Source organism: Ambystoma mexicanum, chromosome 7q (genome assembly GCF_040938575.1).
Source record: "Ambystoma mexicanum isolate Mex_15411 chromosome 7q, UKY_AmexF1_1, whole genome shotgun sequence".
NCBI lineage: Eukaryota > Metazoa > Chordata > Amphibia > Caudata > Ambystomatidae > Ambystoma > Ambystoma mexicanum.
Window position 1 is genome coordinate 547,557,835 of NC_090941.1, and position 20,652 is coordinate 547,578,486.

General features: G+C 44.4%; 1 protein-coding gene across 11 annotated transcripts in view; it reads left to right on the plus strand.

The window, feature by feature from the left end:
* ENOX1 (ecto-NOX disulfide-thiol exchanger 1) overlaps window positions 1-20,652 on the plus strand; it is a 1,853,609-nt gene that overhangs the window by 1,804,104 nt on the left and 28,853 nt on the right. For all 11 annotated transcript variants that reach the window (XM_069639318.1, XM_069639317.1, XM_069639316.1 and 8 more), the window contains one exon: window positions 8,116-8,201. In XM_069639318.1, the coding sequence (XP_069495419.1) occupies window positions 8,116-8,201 (86 nt within the window). The remainder of the gene's footprint in view (window positions 1-8,115; window positions 8,202-20,652) is intronic.

A 20,652-nucleotide genomic window follows, 5' to 3' on the forward strand; every position in this document is an offset into this window, starting at 1 on the left:
TCCCTAAATTATTTTCTTGCTTCTGTTTCTGTGAAAATTGAGGGGAACGATTATATCACTGGCTACCAGGAAGGAGTTCTAATAATATTAATGCCCCATCTTTAGAGGAATTTTAAGGAAAAGAGCATGTTTTAATATGTATAAAGCATCCCTTTTGACAAAGCTAATTATTGTTTTACTCCCCAAAAGATAATTTGATTCCAAATAGGGAGTATACTCTGATCAGATCCCTGCTTGTAACCCTAACATAGGAAGTAAAATGACTGGGCACGGAATACAGTCTATAGTTGTTTTCCCACCCGTCTGCACCCCAGCCTAGACAAAATTCAGTAAGTGCCTCACTGAGGCACTTACTGAATTTTGTGCCTCAGTGAGGCACTTACTTACAGGTGAGGCACTTACTTACAGTGAGGCACTTACTTACAGGTTCCCCATGGCTCCCCTTAGAAGAAAAACACATAGATTTGCCTTTAAGTTATTAGTAGCGAAGCTCAGAGGTATAATAGATGGGGTGCCTTTTCCTGTAACTATGGGCCCCTCTTCTGAAATGTGCTTTTATCAGTTGGACAACATGCATGGGGATACTAGAAGCACTAAGCACATAATTATACTCAATAGCCCTCATCAGCTGAGCATAGAAAGATACAGAAGGTCTATTTTCCTATTTTCCTAGACTGTATCTAGAGTACCCTATCTTTTAATGCAAATAAACACCTTTCCTTCTCTGTACTGTAATGCCCAAACATCTAACTTGGTTTTTGAAAGTTGCCGATTTATTCTTTTCGCCCAAGAAGTGTTCCCTTCTGTCCCTCAGCCCTGGATCCTGCGCTGGATGCCAATACTAGTTGGCGGCGCTTTGTAAAAAGTGAGGGATTGTAGCAGTAAAACACTCCCTGGAAAATGTGCATACCCAGAGTACTTTGCAAGAAACAAATATTGAAAGGCACCCATAATATTATGGACAGTTTACGAAAATGTCATGAGCATGCATAGACAATTATTTTGCAGTGCAAACCAGATTGCTGGTTGTGTACAAAATATTGTTGTGTAGCATTCTGCAAGTGCTCAGAGAATCCAATTTCGTCTAGCAGAGAATTACCATAGCATTTGTTAAGGGCTAGTCCTAATGGAACTCTGAAAACCTGGAAGGCATGCAGGGTTTGTGAAAATCACGAAGCAGTTTGAATTTTTGTTGGCCTAATGCTATGTATGAGGGAAAGACCCAAAAAGACTAAAATTAAAAAACCGAATGGCATATTTGACCGAATTTAGGCTGTACGAAATGTTTTTACAACCAAACATTCAATCAAATATGCCATTCAAACCCATTATAGCAAACAAGGGGAATGGGGATTGCAGGGGTGAAAAAAAAAGGACTGGACCCTGCAGCGCTGGTTCCCTAGCATGTAGGTGCAGAGAACCGGTGTTACAGCAAGTCAGGGGAGCTGGCGGCAGCACCCAAGGAGGTGTGCCATAAAGAGGTAAGTGGTGGGGGATGGGTGGAGTGTATTCCTAATGTATGGGTTGTTTGACTGTAACGGTCAAGTTATCTTCAGTCTTTTCACCTGCAAACCTTTCCGTTACGGGCAAACAACCCATCCCAAAAAAGACCAAAATTAAAAGACCGAATGGCATATTTGACCGAATTTAGGCTGTACGAAAAGTTTGTACAACTAAAAATTCAATCAAATATGCCATTCAAACCCATTATAAGAAACAAGCTGAACAGGGGTTGTGGGGCTGTCCCAGCTCCCCTTGTTTGCAATAATGGGAATGGGGGTTGCAAGGGTGTCTCCCGTGTAAATCAATAAAAAGATGTTCAAAAAAAGGAAAAAAAAAGGAAAGGGCCCTGCAGGGCTGGTTCCCAAGCAAGTAAGTGCAGAGAACCGGTGTTGCAGGGAGTTCGGGGAGTCGACGGCAGCACCCAAGGAGGTGTGCCGTAAATAGGCAAGTGGTGGGAGGTTTGGGGGGGGTGTATTCCGAATGTATGGGTTGTTTGACAGTAACGGTCTACGGTCTTTTCGGCTGTGAACTTTTCAGTTGCGGGCAAACAACCCAAATCCATGTATGACTAGTGGCAGGCATATTCCAAATCCATAATCCCTTGCAGAGCAGGTAGATGATATTGCATTGGTCCTCCCCACTCATAGGGTGACATCAGCCATGCTAAAGTAGAAGAGGCTGAGTATGATATTTGTCAACTGAAAATCCTTGGAGGGAAAATTGATGAGTGCTATAATGCATGAGCGTGCAGGGCTACTGCTTTCAATCGCCTAGGTGACATGCACACAGAATATGAATCATGGTATGAGGTTGCACAACCAAGTAGCCTGCTTACCTACGATCGGTAGCTGACATTTGAGTTGACAGTTGGGTTACTGCACAAGCCAACCTGATAGCCCAAATTAAAAAAGTGAAAAAGCCCCTTGAAACTGCAGAAAGGCTTCATCCATTCTGTCCTCTCTCTTTGCAGGAATGTGTGTACAGTATTTTGAACACAGTCACTTTATCGAAAATAGCCATAAAGTCCAAGCTCACTGAATATTTTCGCCTAGTTAATCACTCTAGTGAATGGATGAGGAAAAGAGAGTTGCCCTTTTGAATACAGCCCTGAAATGGAGCCTTGGATGTACTTGTATTTTCCAAGTGATTGGGTGCAGGAGCGCAATGCCATTCCCCTGCCATCTAGCTCAAATGAGGAGTCACGGATGTGCGGAAAACAGATTTCAAATATGCTAATGTCATTTCCTACCCTTCAAAATGCACTTTATTTACCATGCCTTTCAGAGAAGGGATTGTGCTGGAGCTCTATTGCTTGGGCTGTGCTGGAAGCTGGGACGTACATACTCTACCACCGAGGGCCCTTTTCCCCCAGACTATTATATGCTCGAAAAATACAGCCAGACAATTAAGACAACTGATAATAATAGCTCATTGATGACTGTCGACTCGTTATGAGCATGGGGCAATGGTAAAGCGATGTGTTGTTTTAAAACCCACCCTTTTCCTACCCCCTCTTCTCTGTGCTAATACTAAGGACTACCAGAAACTCACTTAACTAGCACGTGCCATCAACTTGATGGCCCTGCCCACCCGCACACCATTACTGCACAAACTTGTCACTGCCGCTCGCACCTCTAGCAGCCCTTACACATATCACCACTTTAATGACCTACAACACTCTACCATCTGTAGCCCCCGCTCCAAAAACACTCCGGTCACATCCTCCTTACCAGATTTAAGAGTAAATACATACTACCCACTTACTTCGGAAAAACCACCAATTCCAGCCTATATACCAGCAAAAAATCACACTCACTTCCCAGGCCACACCTCCCCTGCATAACTCTGCTGCCCCCAGGCTACACACCATCACCCTATCTACCTACACCATCATTTCCATGCCCACACCTACCACCTTCCTCCCACCTCTATGCCCATTGCTGCTCCCATCGCCCACATGCCACAAGACACCGATATATGACCCCAACGGCTCAAGATCATGCATGACAAGTCACCACACTGCTCCTTGCTCACCACTCCACATCTGACAAGCTCTATCACTCACGTCCTCTTGCCACCCATAGAACATTACCTTACCTAGGCCTTCCTAGAACCGAGCATCTACACTCACGCACTCCACTGTCACTGACGCACCATGCTATGGCCCGATAGAATTGAACGCCTGGGTGCTCGCACAAATCCCCCACCATCACCTCTTACACAGCACTCAACTCCACACCTCTCACACATCCTACAGGAACCACTTACACCATGCCCCATCCCCCAACTCCACAACCAAACACCCTTTCCTGTGCCCTCATTAATGCATGCTCCCTCTGCGTACACCGACCAACTACTGGAACATGACCTTGATGTACTCGCCATCACTGAAACATGGCTACACAAAGCTGTGGGACCCTTGCTCTCCCTGGCCATCCCCCCTGGGTAAACCTTGCTGAGATTCGATAGAACAACCGGACCTGGTGGTGGAGTCGCCACCATTGCCAAATCCTCCATTTCCATCAGGTATTCCCCCACTTGAGACTCTGTCAGGCTACAAACTCCTACTCGCCAAACTAGACCCTCACCCCCAAACTACCATCAACCTCCTCCTCTATCGTCAACCTGCCCATGCTACCTTGCCAGGACACAGACATCCCCCCTCCTCCTCACTCCACTCATCAAACCAAAAACCAAACTACTAATCCTCTGAGACTTCAACCTTGGTCTCCATGATCCAACCGACACCAAAGTCACTGCCCTGGCTACCTCTCTACAAGAGATGAACTTTACAAAAGCCTTTAGTTCTCCCACCCGCATCAAGGGCCGGAACCTGGACTGGGTCACACACCTTAACTTGCCCATTTCAGCCACAGCCATTGTCCCTGACCCCTGGACCGACCACTCCCTGATCCTCCTCCTCCTAACTTTGAACCTTGTAACAACCCCATGCGCATCCCCATAACCTCCAGACATGCGCAAACTCACAGCTGACTTGCTCAAACCTACCATTTCATCTTTCCTCGCCACTTTACCTGCCCACAAGGACCTCAACTTCATCCTCACTGTCTACGACACCCTCATACTCCACACACTTGACTCTCATGCACCTCTCAAAACTAACTTCAAAAAGAAACCTCACATCCACAATTGGTTCTCTGAAGAACTTATCTCCCCACGTAAACACAGACGGGCTTTAGAACACCTCTGAAGAAAAAGCCCCTCCATTGACCACAAAGAAGCCGTTCACACTGTAGCCAAAACATGCAAAGCTGCCGTCATCTCCACCAAATCATCGATCTACAACTCTAGAATTAGCAAAGCCAGCTCTAACACTAAAGACCTCTTTAAAATCTTCAAAGAACTTGAAGCCCCAGCACCCCCTATTGCCAACTTTCCCAAGGACAAAGCCTGGTGCACTACTGTTGAAGCAGCACTATCTGACAAAACCACCAACATAAGAAACAAAACTATTCTCAAGAAATCATTGCTTACTGTCAAAGACACCTCCCTCTCCATCACTCAAGAACTTCTACCCTCTACCATTCCCCCATTCCAGTTCTCCCCTGTCTCTCCCTCGGATGTCCTCCACATTATCCAACACCTTAAACCCTCAAACTGCAAGGGTGACCTCTGCCCCGCCCACATCATCAAAATGTGTGCTGAGCACCTGACACCCATCATCTATAATTTCATTAATGCCTCCTTTCAAATGATCTCTGTCCCAGCTTCTATTAAGGAAGTCTGGGTCACCCCCCTCATCAAATAATCCACCCTCAATCCCCATATCTACCGTTCCTTAACTTCTCAAAATCCTAGACCGCACTGCATACGTCCAACTCCAAGCTTACCTAGAATTCAACAACCTACTGGGCTGCTGCCAATCCAGCTTCAGACCCAGGCACAGCACAGAGGCTGCCCTTCTCAAGCTTAAAATCCATCTCGATGGCATCCATGATGCTGGCAAACTAGCCATCCTCCTCCTCGACCTCTCTGCAGTTTTCGATCTTGTTGACCACAAACTTCTCTGCCAACATCTCACCCCCAACTTTAACTTCTTCAGAGAAGCCACCAGCCGGATTAAAGCCTTTCTCAACGAGAGATCCTCAAAGGTCTTCGCAAGCTCTGAAACTGCCGACCCCTTACCTGTACCCTAAGGTATCCCTCAGGGCTCCTGCATTTCACCCACTTTGTACAACATGTACACTATACCCCCGTTTGACCACCTCGACAACCTTGGGATCCTCTATACAAACTTTGCAGCTAACACCCAAAATTCTGCTAACATTAAATGTTAGCTATGCCACTGATTCTGCAAACATCAATCAAAGTATACAGCATCATTCAGGCCTGGATGGCGGAACACCATCTCTGCCTGAATAATGTCAAAACCGAGCTCCTCATAGCATCTTAAACAGCTTGACCCCGCCTTTGCATCCTTCTGCATTGACGGAAACCTTACCAGCGTCTGCACTACCCTTGCACTTGCCACCAGCTGGCCGTACGCTACTTATTGTTATTTATTTTACTATCCCATGTACTGCACTGTCCCCTCTCCCTCCGCCCGCACTTTCCTCCTTCCGCCTTCCCATGCACTTGCGCGATCTGAATTACACCTGGCCTAGTAGGATCGTTGTCTGTCTTCCCTCTTTTTCCCCCTCCCTTGCCTCGTCGCGCCTTGGAACACTTGTGTATAGGTGCGTTATAAATGCCATATCATATCATATCATATCATATCAAGCCATGTGAAAACACTGGGTGTTCACTTAAATGCAGGATTCTCTATGCATAAACACATCAAGGCCGTCGCATCCCAAGGGGCATACACCACTAGACTCATCAAACTCAGCAGAACATTTTGTATCCACTGACAACTGCCTCACCCTCGCCAGAACCATTAAAGGCAACAAACTGAACTACTGCAACGCCATCCTTGCAGGCACTTCCTCAAAAAATCTGGTTAAACTTCAGCTGATCCAAAACAATGGCCTCCGGGTTGTCTGGGGCTGCAAGCGCTCGCACCACATCTCTCATGCCAGACGTGACGCTCACTGGCTGCCAATCAAAGCATGCACTGATTCCAAGATTCTCTCCCTAACACACAGATGCATCCACAATACTGCACCCTCATTCCTCACCCAACGCATCTCCAAAAGAGCCAAACTCCCCTGCCTACATTCCTCATCCACTTTGTCTTTAAGCATCCCTAGATTCTCGAGAAAAAGAGCTGGGGACACTTGCTTCATGGTCATTGCCCCCACCCTGCGGAATGCCCTACCTCTCCACATCCAAGAGCAGGCATCCTACCTCATTTTCAGTAAACTGCTAAAAACGTGTCTGTTTCACAAATACGACTGATCTGAAATTGGGGTATCTCCCCTGGACCTTACCCCACTCTCTGCAGCATTTAGTGTCATGTTTATGTACCATATTTTTTCTATGTTGTTTTTTTGTTTCCTAAGTTTATCAGCACTGTGATACTTAGGGGTTTGGCCGCTGTCAATACATGCAACAAATAACTAAATAACCATGTAATTATGAGTTGGGATCATACAGGATATTTTTTGCACCTTCATAGAAAGAAGTGGGTCAATGACCCCATGCACTAAATACTTTAGGGATCGCAACTCACAATCAGGGGTCAGATTACAAAATCTTTGCACTGGTGCAAGTGCAAATTTTCAGGTATTGGCCCTAGGACAAAGTTTCCCCTAGGGCAAACCTACTCTTTCAATGCTTTTTTGTACCAAGGTAAAGATTGCACTAGTGCATATACGGGATGCTATTTGCACTAGTTCAAACTTTGCACTGGTGCAAACATGCATTAGAAGCCTATGTTGTTTGCACTCAGCAAAGTTGCCGTGCAATATTGTTTCGGTATTATGGCCGTAGGTGACATTGTAATGAGCGCTTTTGCACTGGCGCCATTTGATCTATGTAATGCTCCACGCTTAATGCACAACAGATCCCACCCTCTGATGCACACTAACCATTTTCTAACACAATCTTGCAAAATACAGCAGCAGAAGCCAAAGCAAATCAGAGCTGGTTTTCCATTGAAGAGAAGCTGGAAATTCTGCGGGGCAGGGGCAGCACTATTTTTCTCCCACCAGCAGCAGTTAAGGATAATACGGATTTAACACTTCATGGATGGCATCCGTGTAATTATATCAAGAAACTTAAGTCCGTGAGACAGTTGTGTTAAAAGAAATTAATTTCTCAACGGGATGTCCACCAAGAGGGTGAAAAAAATCGTATAATTGCTCTCTTCCAATTTCTGCAGTGTTATATTGGTAAATCAGGCATAAAATTGGTGGTTGAACTGCTTCCAAGGTTCCTCCTCTGCGTACACCCTTCTCGTCGTGTCTGCTGCCTGAGCCATTGGCCTGCTAACTGCTCTAATTCTCGCCTAGACGTGATTCTATATTAACAACCGGGGCATTGCTGCTGAGTATTGCAAAGCCGATCCATGCTTTCCAGCCCCTTGAGCTCTGGCAGGACATAATGCATTAACCCTATGCTAGGCCATGAATATGTAACCTGGTTGGCTCAATATTGATCTGCGCACACAATGATCGACATGCATGACCGGTTTCTTGTCTCCTCCTGCAGGTATCATTTCGACTTTCCTTCACGTCCACCCTTTTGGAGCCAACATAGAATATCTGTGGTCCTACTTACAGCAGTTGGATTCTAGGGTAAATATGTGGGTTCGATGTGTATTTTATATGTACGATTTTACACATTTGCACCATGAGCTTGCAGAGCTAGTAAACTATTTTTTGAAAATATGATGTTATGTTATTTGGATGTGTACCACTTTCTGCTGCTGCTGGGGGGAATTGGAGACCATCCAAGACAGTGTTGCTGTTATGTGGATGCATGCAGACCGGAAGTACCCTAATGTCTGTGTGAAGGTCAGCTTCTAGCTGGTTCGTGTTGATAGAAGAGAGGCGTTTGCGTCTGGCAGTGAGCCTCTTGTGCACGTGGTGCCAGGATGCTTGGGCTGGTGTACACGTACCCTGATGTCTGTGTGAAGGTCAGCTTCTAGTTGGTTCCTGTTGATAGCAGAGAGGCGTTTGTGTCTGGCAGTGAGCCACTTGTGCAGATGGTACCAGGATGCTTGGGCTGGTGTGCACGTACCCTGATGTCTGTGTGAAGGTCAGCTTCTAGCTGGTTCGTGTTGATAGCAGAGAGGTGTTTGTGTCTGGCAGTGAGACTCTTGTGCAGATGGTACCAGGATGCTTGGGCTGGTGTGCACGTACCCTGATGTCTGTGTGAAGGTCAGCTTCTAGCTGGTTCCTGTTGGTAGCAGAGAGGCATTTGTATCTGGCAGTGAGCCTCTTGTGCCAATGGTACCACGATGCTTGGGCTGGTGTGCAGGTTAGTTGTAGAGCTGTAGTGTTCAGATGTTTGTTGTCTGTTGGGAGGGCTGTTCAATTGCCATTTGTGGTGGGCGGCGTAGTTGGCATGCGTAGAGTGTGGTGGAACATTGGATGTGAACGGGTTGGTTCAGGGAGCAGTCAGAGACCTCAGTTGGCAAGCAAATCTGAACCTAGATATGAGATATATTTCCATGGCATGGAAAGGCATGAGAAAGCTGCCACAGAGCATTATACATCTGAGAAGCATGTGGAAGAGGTCTTAGACCTGGCGCTCACCCCATGCCCCCACCACTAGCCTCTTACAGACACCTCCAATTTCCCTTTCCCACATTGCCACTGCCAGACTGCCTCTCTCCCTCTCTTGCTCTCTCACTCGTTCTCTTTCAAATAGGTACATTTTACCCTGTGTGCCACCAGGAACTTGCAGAAGTGGAAAGGGGCAGTCGGGAGCCCCCCCCCCCATCTATTACCTTAAGCTAGGTGCTCAGCGTCGTGTGAGGGAAGAGAAACAGCTGCTTGGGATATTATTACCACTGGCACTTCCTGTGTGTGTAGGCTGACAGATGGAGCATTGCCTGAAATCTAACTTGAACTGGCTCAGATGCTGTGCTCAGTGGCTAGCTGGAACATTTGCTGATCAGGGCAAGACCTATAGAAGACCACCCCAGTGTCTGCCATAAGTCTCAAACCGCAATCACAAAGCCACTGGCGAAAATGACATTTCACAGCCCCCACCTGCAACCCTTCCAGTTCCAGATTGATGCTGAAATCCTCTGTTGGGGCGGGGCAGGGGTTCATCAGGGTGAAATGGGAAGCAGAAAAGATACAAGATAGAGTATGCATTTCTCAAAGGGACCTAGGAAGTTGGGTGCTCAATCCGTTTCTCCTGAAGGGGTGCTGCAGCTGCAGGAGGCAGAAGAGAAGCAAGTTGACAGTGAGCTTTTTGCATGAACTAATTAAGGTTACAGGGCAAGAGCAGGTATGCAGTATTTATCTATGCTAAGACGCTGTCCTTCTAGATTTAGGAAGGGGCTGTCTGGGATTATCGTATGCACACAGGGTTCCTCTTGAGCAAGGAAGGAAACGCCTTAACCATCAACCACTATTTGCACTGCAAAAGGGGGGATTAAGAGCAAGGGGGCTTCCTTTCTGGAGTAAGGTGAAGTTGACTGATTTGTACCCTAAAAGTTATACTTTTTCAGAAGTTGTTGTCATGATTTCTGGGATGAGTGTTGAAAATTGAGCTTGAGTATTTTGAGGGTATATCTGAACGCTATGTATTGAGTCATTTTTGGGATTTAAAGGCCTTCCTTTAATTACATGAATCACTCCATTCCTCCAGGCAATATATGTTTAGGGTTTTTTTTTAGCCTTGTCTAACGTGACCTATGGTTCAAGTAATGCCCTGCTCTGGGACCCTGTATCCATAATACCTATAATCTGTCCAATGTGCTCCAAGTAAGTCTCTCCATTGACTCTATTTCTGTACCCCTTCAGATCACAGCGCACCCCAAACCTCAATTGCAAAAGGAAGTTCTGCACACAATAGAAAGGAATAGAACCCAAAAGGCTTGGCAAACCCAGACAGGCACACAGTGAAATACCCAGAATGACTATGCACCAAAATTTGACAACAGCCCAACAGCTTTCAATGTAACACAACATAAAGCTGCCACTGCACCCAATACCTCTATATTTAGCAACTAGCTAAAAATAATGGCACCCATACTGGCAAATAGTCTCCTCCTTCACCCCCAACATATATAACCTGCTCTTTATTTGCAAGATAGTCACCATCTCTACCTCCAAACCATATCCCATGCCTGAGAATCCCCCGTACCCATTTTCACATTTACATAGTGGCACCTACTTGGCTTCCCTAGCCCAGCTCAGCTGATTGCTAAATTCCTCCCAGTACAGACTGTACCCCTCATCATACACTACAGGTGAAGACATCTTTCTGATTCTTAAATAATATCTGACTTTGACTATGGAAGCCTCTGACACACTTAAAACATGAAAGACAGCTCCAAGGGACCTGAAAAGTGATACTGTGCCCACCCGGCATTGTCTGTCAGGTGCCCTGCTCAATGAGATGGGCGTATGAACGCCATGCACCACCTGAACATCTGGTACCATGCCTAGAGATTCCAAAAACTTCCCTGTCTCAAGGAATATCACAGGATTTTTAAAAACAAAACACACCATGTAGTACACCCGAAGGCTGTCCAGTTAAAGCATCGAATGAAGAAGAATCGAATGCAAAAGGATCGACACAATAGGGCCGAAAACAAAAGGATCGACATTTTTTTTTAAATTATATTTTTATTTTTGGTTTTCATATAGATAAAAAATGTTTTTTACCAACAAAACAGGGGTTAGAGGGGAGCCCCCTGCCCAAAAAATAAAATAAAATGTTAAAAAAAAAAACCAAAAATTCGATCCTTTTGTTTTCGGTACTCTTGAGTCGATCCTTTGACCATTCGACCCTTTTTTTCCGATCCTTTAACCTATAACCGTACCGAAGCGTAAGTCATTTTGAAAACTCCCCAAACCGTAGCCTTGTCTCAGAAATACCCTTTATACGCATTACAATGGAATAACATATTAACCACATCCTTCTCACCATCTAGAATCAAGCAAATGACTGCAAAACCAAGTGTCAACACGTAGACAATCTGGAAATGCAGAAGCCGACACTATTAGAATCTTTGATTACAAAAGGATCTATATCTGATGGTTGAAAAAAAAAATGTGTTTCACTAGTGGCTATCCCTTTGGGGATTTAATGCATTAAATAGCGCATTAATGCTGTCAAGCCTTTGGACTGAATCAAACTCTTCCTCCGTTATAAGTTTCATTTAGGCCATCCTCTGCAAGACAGCTCTTTTGTAATTTGATTTTGATTTTCAAAACAGCAAGAAATGTACCGAAGAATAGCATACATTAATGAACATGTGAAAACATGCTAAATAGGTCCATATTTAATAGTGCAAACACAGACAAACATCAGAAGCAAAGTAGAGCCAATCATTAAAATAGATATCCGTCTGATATTAAGAAAAAAGATTAGGCAATGGTTGAGCCATTATGGATTTAATCCCCCTATTTTACCCTAACCAGTACTCCTGTATACCACTGAAATAAAATGAAAGAGCCCCAAATGTTTGCTAAACTGCTCTTTAGCCAATAAAGCATGGCTTTCTAAATAATAATTCTCCAAGGTTCCAGAATACCAGCTGTCACTGGCTGCGGTTGACCTGTCCTTCCCTCTCTGAACTATGATCAATCAGGCTCTCATAATGGCTTGAACAGAGATTAATTTATTTCAATGATAAAGACTGCTTCTTCAAAAAAGCCAAAAACAATCTACTCGACACCAACCTAGACTATGTTACTCTTCTATAAAACTGCATTGTAACTGTAGTCGGGACACTGGAAAAAAAACATCTACATAAGAACTGCATTAAGTAGAATACACTGAGTGCATGAATAATGGCTATTTGGAAAAATAAGGTGCAAATATTGTGGTACATAATAATACCAGAATAGTAATTTGTGATCAGTGATGAGATTCCAAGTGACTGAACACATTTTGGGAATCAGAAGCAAGCTTTAAGCTATGATCTCAGTCACGATCACTGAGTAGAAAGTAGTTATATACCCCTGCTCTGACATGACCCCAATGAACATTGAAACTCAAATTGCAAGGGGTTGAGGGGGAGAAAATCTAATTTTAGTCCAAGTCAATACCGAATTTGCGAATATATCAAAGAAAGAATTCCTTACCAACCCGAACATGTGGACCAGTTGTTCAAAAGAGAACGTATGTCGTTCTGGATCAAACAGCACTATCTGTAACGCAGTGGAGGACCAATCTTGTGCAGCCCTGCCCTATAAATGTAATGGAAAGATCTAAGTTAAACCAGATTGTGTTATTATATGAAAACCGTGGCCATCTACAGCAGTTTTGAGAATATTTATTTTCGGCTCTTGTAATATAGCTTCTTTAAAAAGTTGTAGTCCCAAACGTTGCCTCCTCCTGTATGTGTCCTACACTCCTCAGCAAATAAGTCACCCTCCCACATGGGCTGCCGTATAGGAAGCTCTTTAGAATTTCCACTGAGGATGCCCAATTATAAAATGGAAAATTTGGGAGGGAGACATCCCGATTTATCCATCATTATTGTAGCGTCACAAAGCTTCTCCTTTATTTTTGTTCCAAATAATGATGAAACCAAGAAATGGAGCTGTCGCTTAAATCAAAATGTTGGTAATACCGATATCTTGACCACATATATATGGCCTATTATACTAGAAGTAGGGATCTCCACCACTCAAACAAAGCATTGGTTCCAATCTAATTATATCTATATATACCTTCTACATCTCAGATTGAAACCATACTCACATATGACCTTTTTATAAATTGGCCTCCATAATCTGTTAAATTAAATCAATTACATTGAGGTATTAATCTTATAGCCAAAATCTTGTAGAGAGATTGCCAAAGCCATTTTTTCTTTGCAAGGTACTGCTAGGGTCAGGTGATATGGGAGGTTGAATTCAAAGTGAGGAAATCCTCAATCTTGCTAGGAGATCAATGTATACAGCATGGAGATGGGAGTGGGGGGAGGAATGTGACATCCCGACTGCATGCCCCTGGTCACCGTAAATGGCTGTGATTTTAATCAATTATTATAACTGAAACCATCAAGGTGGTATTGCTATAGACCGATTTGTTTGGGCCACCATAGAGGTGCCTTTCATGAACCTATGATGGTCAAGGCTAAGGACTTGGAGCCTCCCCAAAGATACACTATCTGCTAAAATGTGCATAAGGATTTGATTATCTGCTTTGGGAAGTGATATACTGTGGCATGAAGAGGTTTTGTGTGCATTCGTGCCCTTTTCCCAAATACTGAGATGTTAGTAGGAAACCAGGAGATTTGACACTGGCCTCTCATCCGTTTGCCCTTAACAGTGCTATAGAGTAATGGGAGAATGTCTTCCTTCAAGTATAAATATATTTTTCCCAGCAGTTCACCCGCCCTCCCCCTTTCCCTACAGGGATGGCATGCATCGCCTTAGAGATTTTGGCTTTGCTAAGCAAGCGAAGGGAACAATCACTTGCTTCCATGGGGAGCCACTCTGTCCCAATGCCATCAAAAAATTGATTATCTGCTAGACTAGCATAATACAGCCTTGGCCACGATAAGAAGTGATTGTTATGTCTCTATGGTGGTACACAAATATTTAAAACCCCAGAGTTATCTGAAACAATGCCCAAATCTATCGGTACAGAGCTTTCGATTAAGACTAAGAACCAAACGGCTCCCTACGTTTGTTGCTGTGGGAGCATCCCTGGGTATCCTGCTCAAAGATAGAACCTGCCGTTTATGTAAAACACTGGGGATACTTGAGACGGCAAACATTTATTCACAGAATGTTCGATTATGTGTACTGAATTCATGATTCTATTAGGACACCTGCTACGATTCTATCAAGGATGAAGCTTTTTGGACTTACTGTCTTAACACGGAAACTGAAAGCTCGCACATTGCACTTTACCGTTTGTGGTGTACCATACGCGAGCGGCTGCCGCTTGACAAGCTATGATTCTGAGAAAACAATAAAATAATTGAAGATTTTGACCTCCCACTCTCTATGCTAATGTTTACATTTTAGATGTAATTTTAATATGTACATTATTCATTATTTTAAGGAAGGTTGTTTTATGATAAGCGGTACTAGACTACCTGTATTAGGATTTGAATGTAGTTGTAATGCCCTTGAAAACGGCTAAAGCCATATATAGAATTTGAAAGCTTGAACGAAATTGTAAAGTGTCAGTGCTCATTGTAGTTTTGTGAGTGTTATTGTGAAAGATATTTTATTGTGTATGCATTGTTTATAGTTGAATTGCTGATATTACATTTTGTAAAAGTTCTTTTAGAACTATACAAAAATAAACAAATAATAATAATAGTAATACAGCCTCCCAAGACCTCTGCAGGTTTTGAAAACGCCTCCTTCTCATGATCAATGCTAATTAGGGATACAACTATTCTTATTCCTCCCGCCCCCATTCCAATATGGAAATCTCTGCCTTACCTTTACTTATTATCCCTTTCAAAGTCATAGTGAATGGGAAATGCTCTATATGGGCCACTATAAGCTCCTAAACTACTGAGTCTCCCAATGCTTTTTTTGCAGCCAACTTTAATAAACTATGAAGTAACAAAACCTCTAAAAAAAGCTTTCAGTGAGTCCCAGAACCCATCACTGAGGCGAAATGCCCTGAGGTGGCGGGCCGACCCTGTCAGTAACCAGTGGAGGCCACTAGCGCAGCAAGGGTTCCTTAACGAGGATGGCAGTGATGTTACCAACATTACCATTAGTTCCCTGCATGGGTACTAATGTTTTACTTAACTTTGTTCCATGGCCCAGCGCAACGCAGTGCTGCTTTCAGTGAAGTATGTTTTCCATGTTGATGACTGCAACGTCATCAACATAAAAACGGACTTCATTGACAGCGGCACTGCACAGCGTCAGGCTTTGCAACAAAGCTACGTTTCTTTTTTTCTTCTTCTTTTAAAAAAGAAAAGAGAGCATTAGCACTACATGGTTGCTAGGTGGTGAAGGGGGAGTTTGGAAGGAAAGCAATCACCCTAAACCAATCATAATGCTCAGAGCGTCAATTTTCCTTGGTTAATACAGCCCACGTTCCAAGAATTTTCATTGGTTTACGGTGCTGCCCAGGGTGCTAGTAACAAGTGAACCCTGCATTATGTGATATGATATCTGAAATGGCTCTTGAAACTCCTCAGCAACCTTTTTCTTCTGGAGCAGTCTTCACTTTTTAATCCAAGGCACTCTCAAAGGAACATGATCAGATAAAAACAATACCTTCATATCCACAGTAATTTATCGAAAACGTTTTCTTTTTCCAAGCAAAGAGCTGATTCAAGAATTAATGATTATGTCTTTTGGAGAAATATGACAACTCAGCTCTTCCAGGATAAGAGGTCTCACTAAACATCTAGGAATTTAAAGTTACACATCTCAGCTTCCTGAGTTCTGCCTTTCTATCTCTGACAGATTGATCCTTATTGACATGGTCTAAGCTAGGATTGAGAACTATGTTAAAGTCCCCACACAGAAAAAGCAGCAACAGTCAGTCGACTAGCTCCAAAGACAGCTCAACATTAAGACAAGGGTCCTCCTGGTTAGGGGAATAGGCAGAGGCTACAGCGAATGAAGACAAGTTCACATCTTGGCAATGAGAATGGGGCCATCTCCCAGACGTACATTATGTGTTCATATTTAAAATAGAACCCGGCCCCCCCACCCCCGATTAAAAATCAGCTATAGCAGGAATATGGTATTTCATGTATAGCTCTGCTCTGCAAAAGCAACAACACCTTTCATTCAAAGAGTGTCTCCTGTAGACATACCACAGGGGGGCAAACCTCAGAAAATCAAATACAAATTCTAGGTCATCAACTTTCCAGCAAATCAGACCCGCTTTCTAAATAGTAGCCTTAGAAAAAACAAAGGTTTCCCAACCTACTGCTAAGACTTTGATGCAACCACACCTCAGTGTCCCTCCCCACCTTTTTTGTCTCACAAAGCTGGGGCTTTTCGATTCATATCTTGAATGGCCTACCAGCATAGGTTTCTTTTCCAGTGAGGATAGTCGGGTTAGTAACACACATTACCATACACAAAAAAACAGAGAGATTTAAACTTTCCAAAGTTGTTTTATCATGCTGTACCATTTCCCACCAGCTTCACCACTTAACTGAATAATCTCCCGAAAACCAACTTTATAAATTTGATATTTACATCATACTGTATTGGGTGATGGCCTACCTCGAAATTAATTGGTATTCTAGAAGACATAAGTTGTTTTTAAAAGCCATTTAATCCGCTCTTTCAAAGGCAAAAACCCACCAATCAAAAGGATGCTGGGTTGGGCGGGCCGCGCTCTGACAGGCGCTGCAGTGTCCAGTGGTGCCATGTACGTGCCACCGCTAACTGGTTTTCAGCACCTACTGGTGCCCTTTGGCTGCTGGCGGAGGAACGCGGCAGCGTGAAATAGCCAATAAAAAGAGAGGCCATTGGAGAGGTGAATATAGGACTTCACCCCTCCGTGGAAGACTGCACTGCCATGCATTCCGCCGCCCTGGGCCCTCAACACCTGCCAAAATCCTGATTTTACTTTCCACACCTTTTCTTCTCGATTACTCAGGTGGACTTTTCCACCACGCCCCACTCCTCCTTGACGGCTTCCCTTGGTCAATGCTCGGGACTGGGATTTTCTTCGGGGTCCAAGGTCTGTGGACGCACTTTGAGGTAAGGTGAGTGAGGGGGAAGGTTAATTGGGGGCAGTTGGTGTCAGATCGGTCTGACCCACTTAGGTGGGGTTGTACAGGAGGGTGGTTCTTCAGGTCGGGTGGATCTCAGGTGTGGTCATAGAGTGTACCTCGTAAAAGTACAATTTACACAGTTTACATCTAGAAACGTTCCTTCATTGCGTGCATAGCAGGATTGGGAGTGTGTTTTTTGGGATAGATTCGGCGAAATTGGAGATAATAATTTCAGCATTGCTGGGGAGGGATATGGATACTGTGTTTACAACCCTTTTGGGGGAGATCTGCCAGGGGAAGTGATAGGCGCACAGGTGCTGAATACGGCACCGCCTGAACGTGTTTGCCAGAAGAATGTTGCACCCAGTGCAGGGCTTGTGGAACTGAGTAGGCAGGCCATGGGGGAAGAAGTGTGTCGCCGGGGAATCCCCCCTTGACTGACATAGTGATGACTCAAGTTGCAGAAGCCCCCTACGCGGTCAGTGTGATAGACTTAGAGGCCCAAGGGCAGACACCATCTGGGTCTGGGGCGGCCCCTCACGAAATGGTGTGTCCAGTGCTTGGAGAGTATGCCGACAGTGTACCGGGAGGTATTTTCACAGCACCTAATTTCTGCCCCCACTTTAACCCTCTGACCCATATTAACCCCTTACCCCACACCCATATACATTGTTTAAAAAAAATGGTATTATTTCGTTATGATTGTCTCTCTGAAAAATACCTCTCTGGGTTTTCTTCGATGAAATCACTGGATACCCATTTCTGGGACATTGGGGAATGGCTGGTGGGCCTTTGCAGTTTTCTTCATGGGGTCCGAAACCCTGGTAAGGGTGTTTGTTCCTGGTGGTGCGAGCTACTGGCCGGGGCAAGGCAGTCAGGGGACAGGTTGGGGAGGACCCTACCAGCAAAGTTTTGGGTCCCCGGGGGTCCGATCCACAGCCGGGTGCAGGGCCATTGCAAGGGCTTCAAAGTGCGAAGAGAGGAAATACTGCTATCAGCACTGGTACAGTCTTCCACAATTTTTGCAATATACTCAGGCCAGGTTGAGGCCCGAGGGGTTGCTAGTGGTCAGGTGTCTGAGCCGAGCGGGGGGCCATGGGGGCATCTCCATGGTCTACGTTGCCGGGTGCAACACCTGGGGTGGGGGGCGGTGCCCCAGCACCGGGGATCTCAGGAACACATTGCGATGCAGGCAGGGTAATTTCAAAGCTGCGGATATGCCAATTGGGGGTGGGAAGGCAACAGACGCCTGCATCCCCAGGCAAGGATATGTGTCACATAGGGTCACGTTTCATGTGCCACAGGATACTAAAGAAAAGATCTGGAAAGACAAATATATATACATGTTTTCTCTGCTTGACTATAGAAGGGTGGAGGAGGGGAGAAAACAGAAGGATGAAGGAAAGGAGAGGACATTTTATGTGGAATGGTTTACCTCCAATCGGGTGACAGGTTTTATGATATTTTCTGCAATATTGTTTGAGAAATATCAGCAGTTACTATCTTACAATCATTTGGTATTGTCCATGTATCAGGAATGTGTGTTTGGAGCATGGTTGGCATACAATGAGAGATTTAGGGGTGCCAAGACAGGGAATGCGCAAATGAATTGGGGAACTAGGGTGATGGATTTATGGGCCAGCTGTTTGCGGCTCGACCAGAACAAAACAAGGTTATGGGGTCCGCCAGGCAGGGTCAGTCCTTTCAGACCAGCACAGGGACCAGCGACAAGATAGGGATGTGCTGGGAGTTTAACAAGGTGACATGCACACCGTACTTTTGCATATTTAAACACGCCTGTACCTTCTGTGGGTTGTGTGGGCATTGGGAATAAAAATGCACCAAGCATATTAAAGAAAAAGTTTAAACAGGCACATTAACTGGGAGGTGAGCTGATCGGGGTAGCCCTCACCTAAGCGGATAGATGTTCTACAGGCATAGGCAAATGGGTATCACAGGTCAACAGAAGTAAGGATGTTGGTTGAGGGTTTTCCCAAGGTTTTGATGACCCCTCCAGCCCCCCGAGTCCCTGACAACCCGAGGACTGCACGGTGCCAATCAGCGGTATTGAGGGACAAGGCGAGTTTATGGCCCTTGCAACGTGTATCTGTTGCTAGATGGGATTACACCAGAATAATTCTAAGTCCAAATAGCCAGACAAATTCAAGAAGATGGCAAGTTGCTGTTTTATTATCAATTATCTAAAACAATGGTTTACACTGAACATCAACGGACGTACGCTCTTTCTCATCGATTTCCACATGAAATATAATCATATACTTCTTTATGCGTCAGAATGATGTCATGCTACGTGGTATTAGTGAACATCCTATTAAGGGATGGGATTGGTTAAGGCACATATCTAGATATACAATCATATAGGAACTAGGTTTGTTATTGGCTGTAAAAAATCAGGTGGACAACTCCTGCCTAGCTCTTCATATGTGTCATTTAAGAAAAATTGGTTGCACAGCGTTTCATTGGCTTCTAAAGCTATAAGGTCCTTCATTATATGGACTAATACAATTGGTTGGCATGCTTGTGCCATGACTGGAACATTTGGTGCACTTAGTAGCACATAAACCACGACCCAGGTGTAAGTAGATAGGACATGAAGCTTCCCTACCACCCAATTAGTTCTACATCTTTCATCACCCATTCCTTCTGCCATGAAATTGTCTTTGTACTTAGCCTTGCAGCGTATTCTTGTCCTTGGAATGCAACGGGAGTGAGGGCACTCGCTATCGTGTCTGGAACTCCAAGTTCAAGCTCTAGTTTCAGCCTCGAATAACGTGACAACAGACCAAGATTCTGTTCATTCTGCAAGCTTTTAAATGTTTTAATGAATTAAGACTTGGTATGTTCTGTTTTCTTTCTTGCACCTTAACATGAGAGGATTCATCCTCTGCACACATGTTCCTCTGCAGCGTAGATAGATGACCTTGACTTCTCAGTTCTTGACTTCAGGCCAGACAGCCTCCCAACGCAGCTCCAACAACCTGCTATTCTACTGCGACACAGCCTTTTATGTTCTCTTCATGATTATTTGGCTTAATTATTTTATGATATCAATGTCCAGTTTCTGTACAATGGCGACTCCGCCTGCATTCTATTCACTACTTGTAGCTAGCCTGTACAATGACTTGATCCAGCTTGCGTTTCAGCGTATGTACATTCATTATACTTCTGATTTCTGCAGCACTTTTTACTGTGTAATCTTCTTCTTTTACACTTTTAAGGTTCACTTGATTCTTTGCTTCGTCATTTCTCTTCTATGATTCATACATGGTATTCATTCAGTATTTCACGACTTTGTGCACACTTTCTTATCACATCATCAGTCCATTTTCTCCTATTCCTTCATGAATCTCCTCCTGCAGGCTGTCATCAAC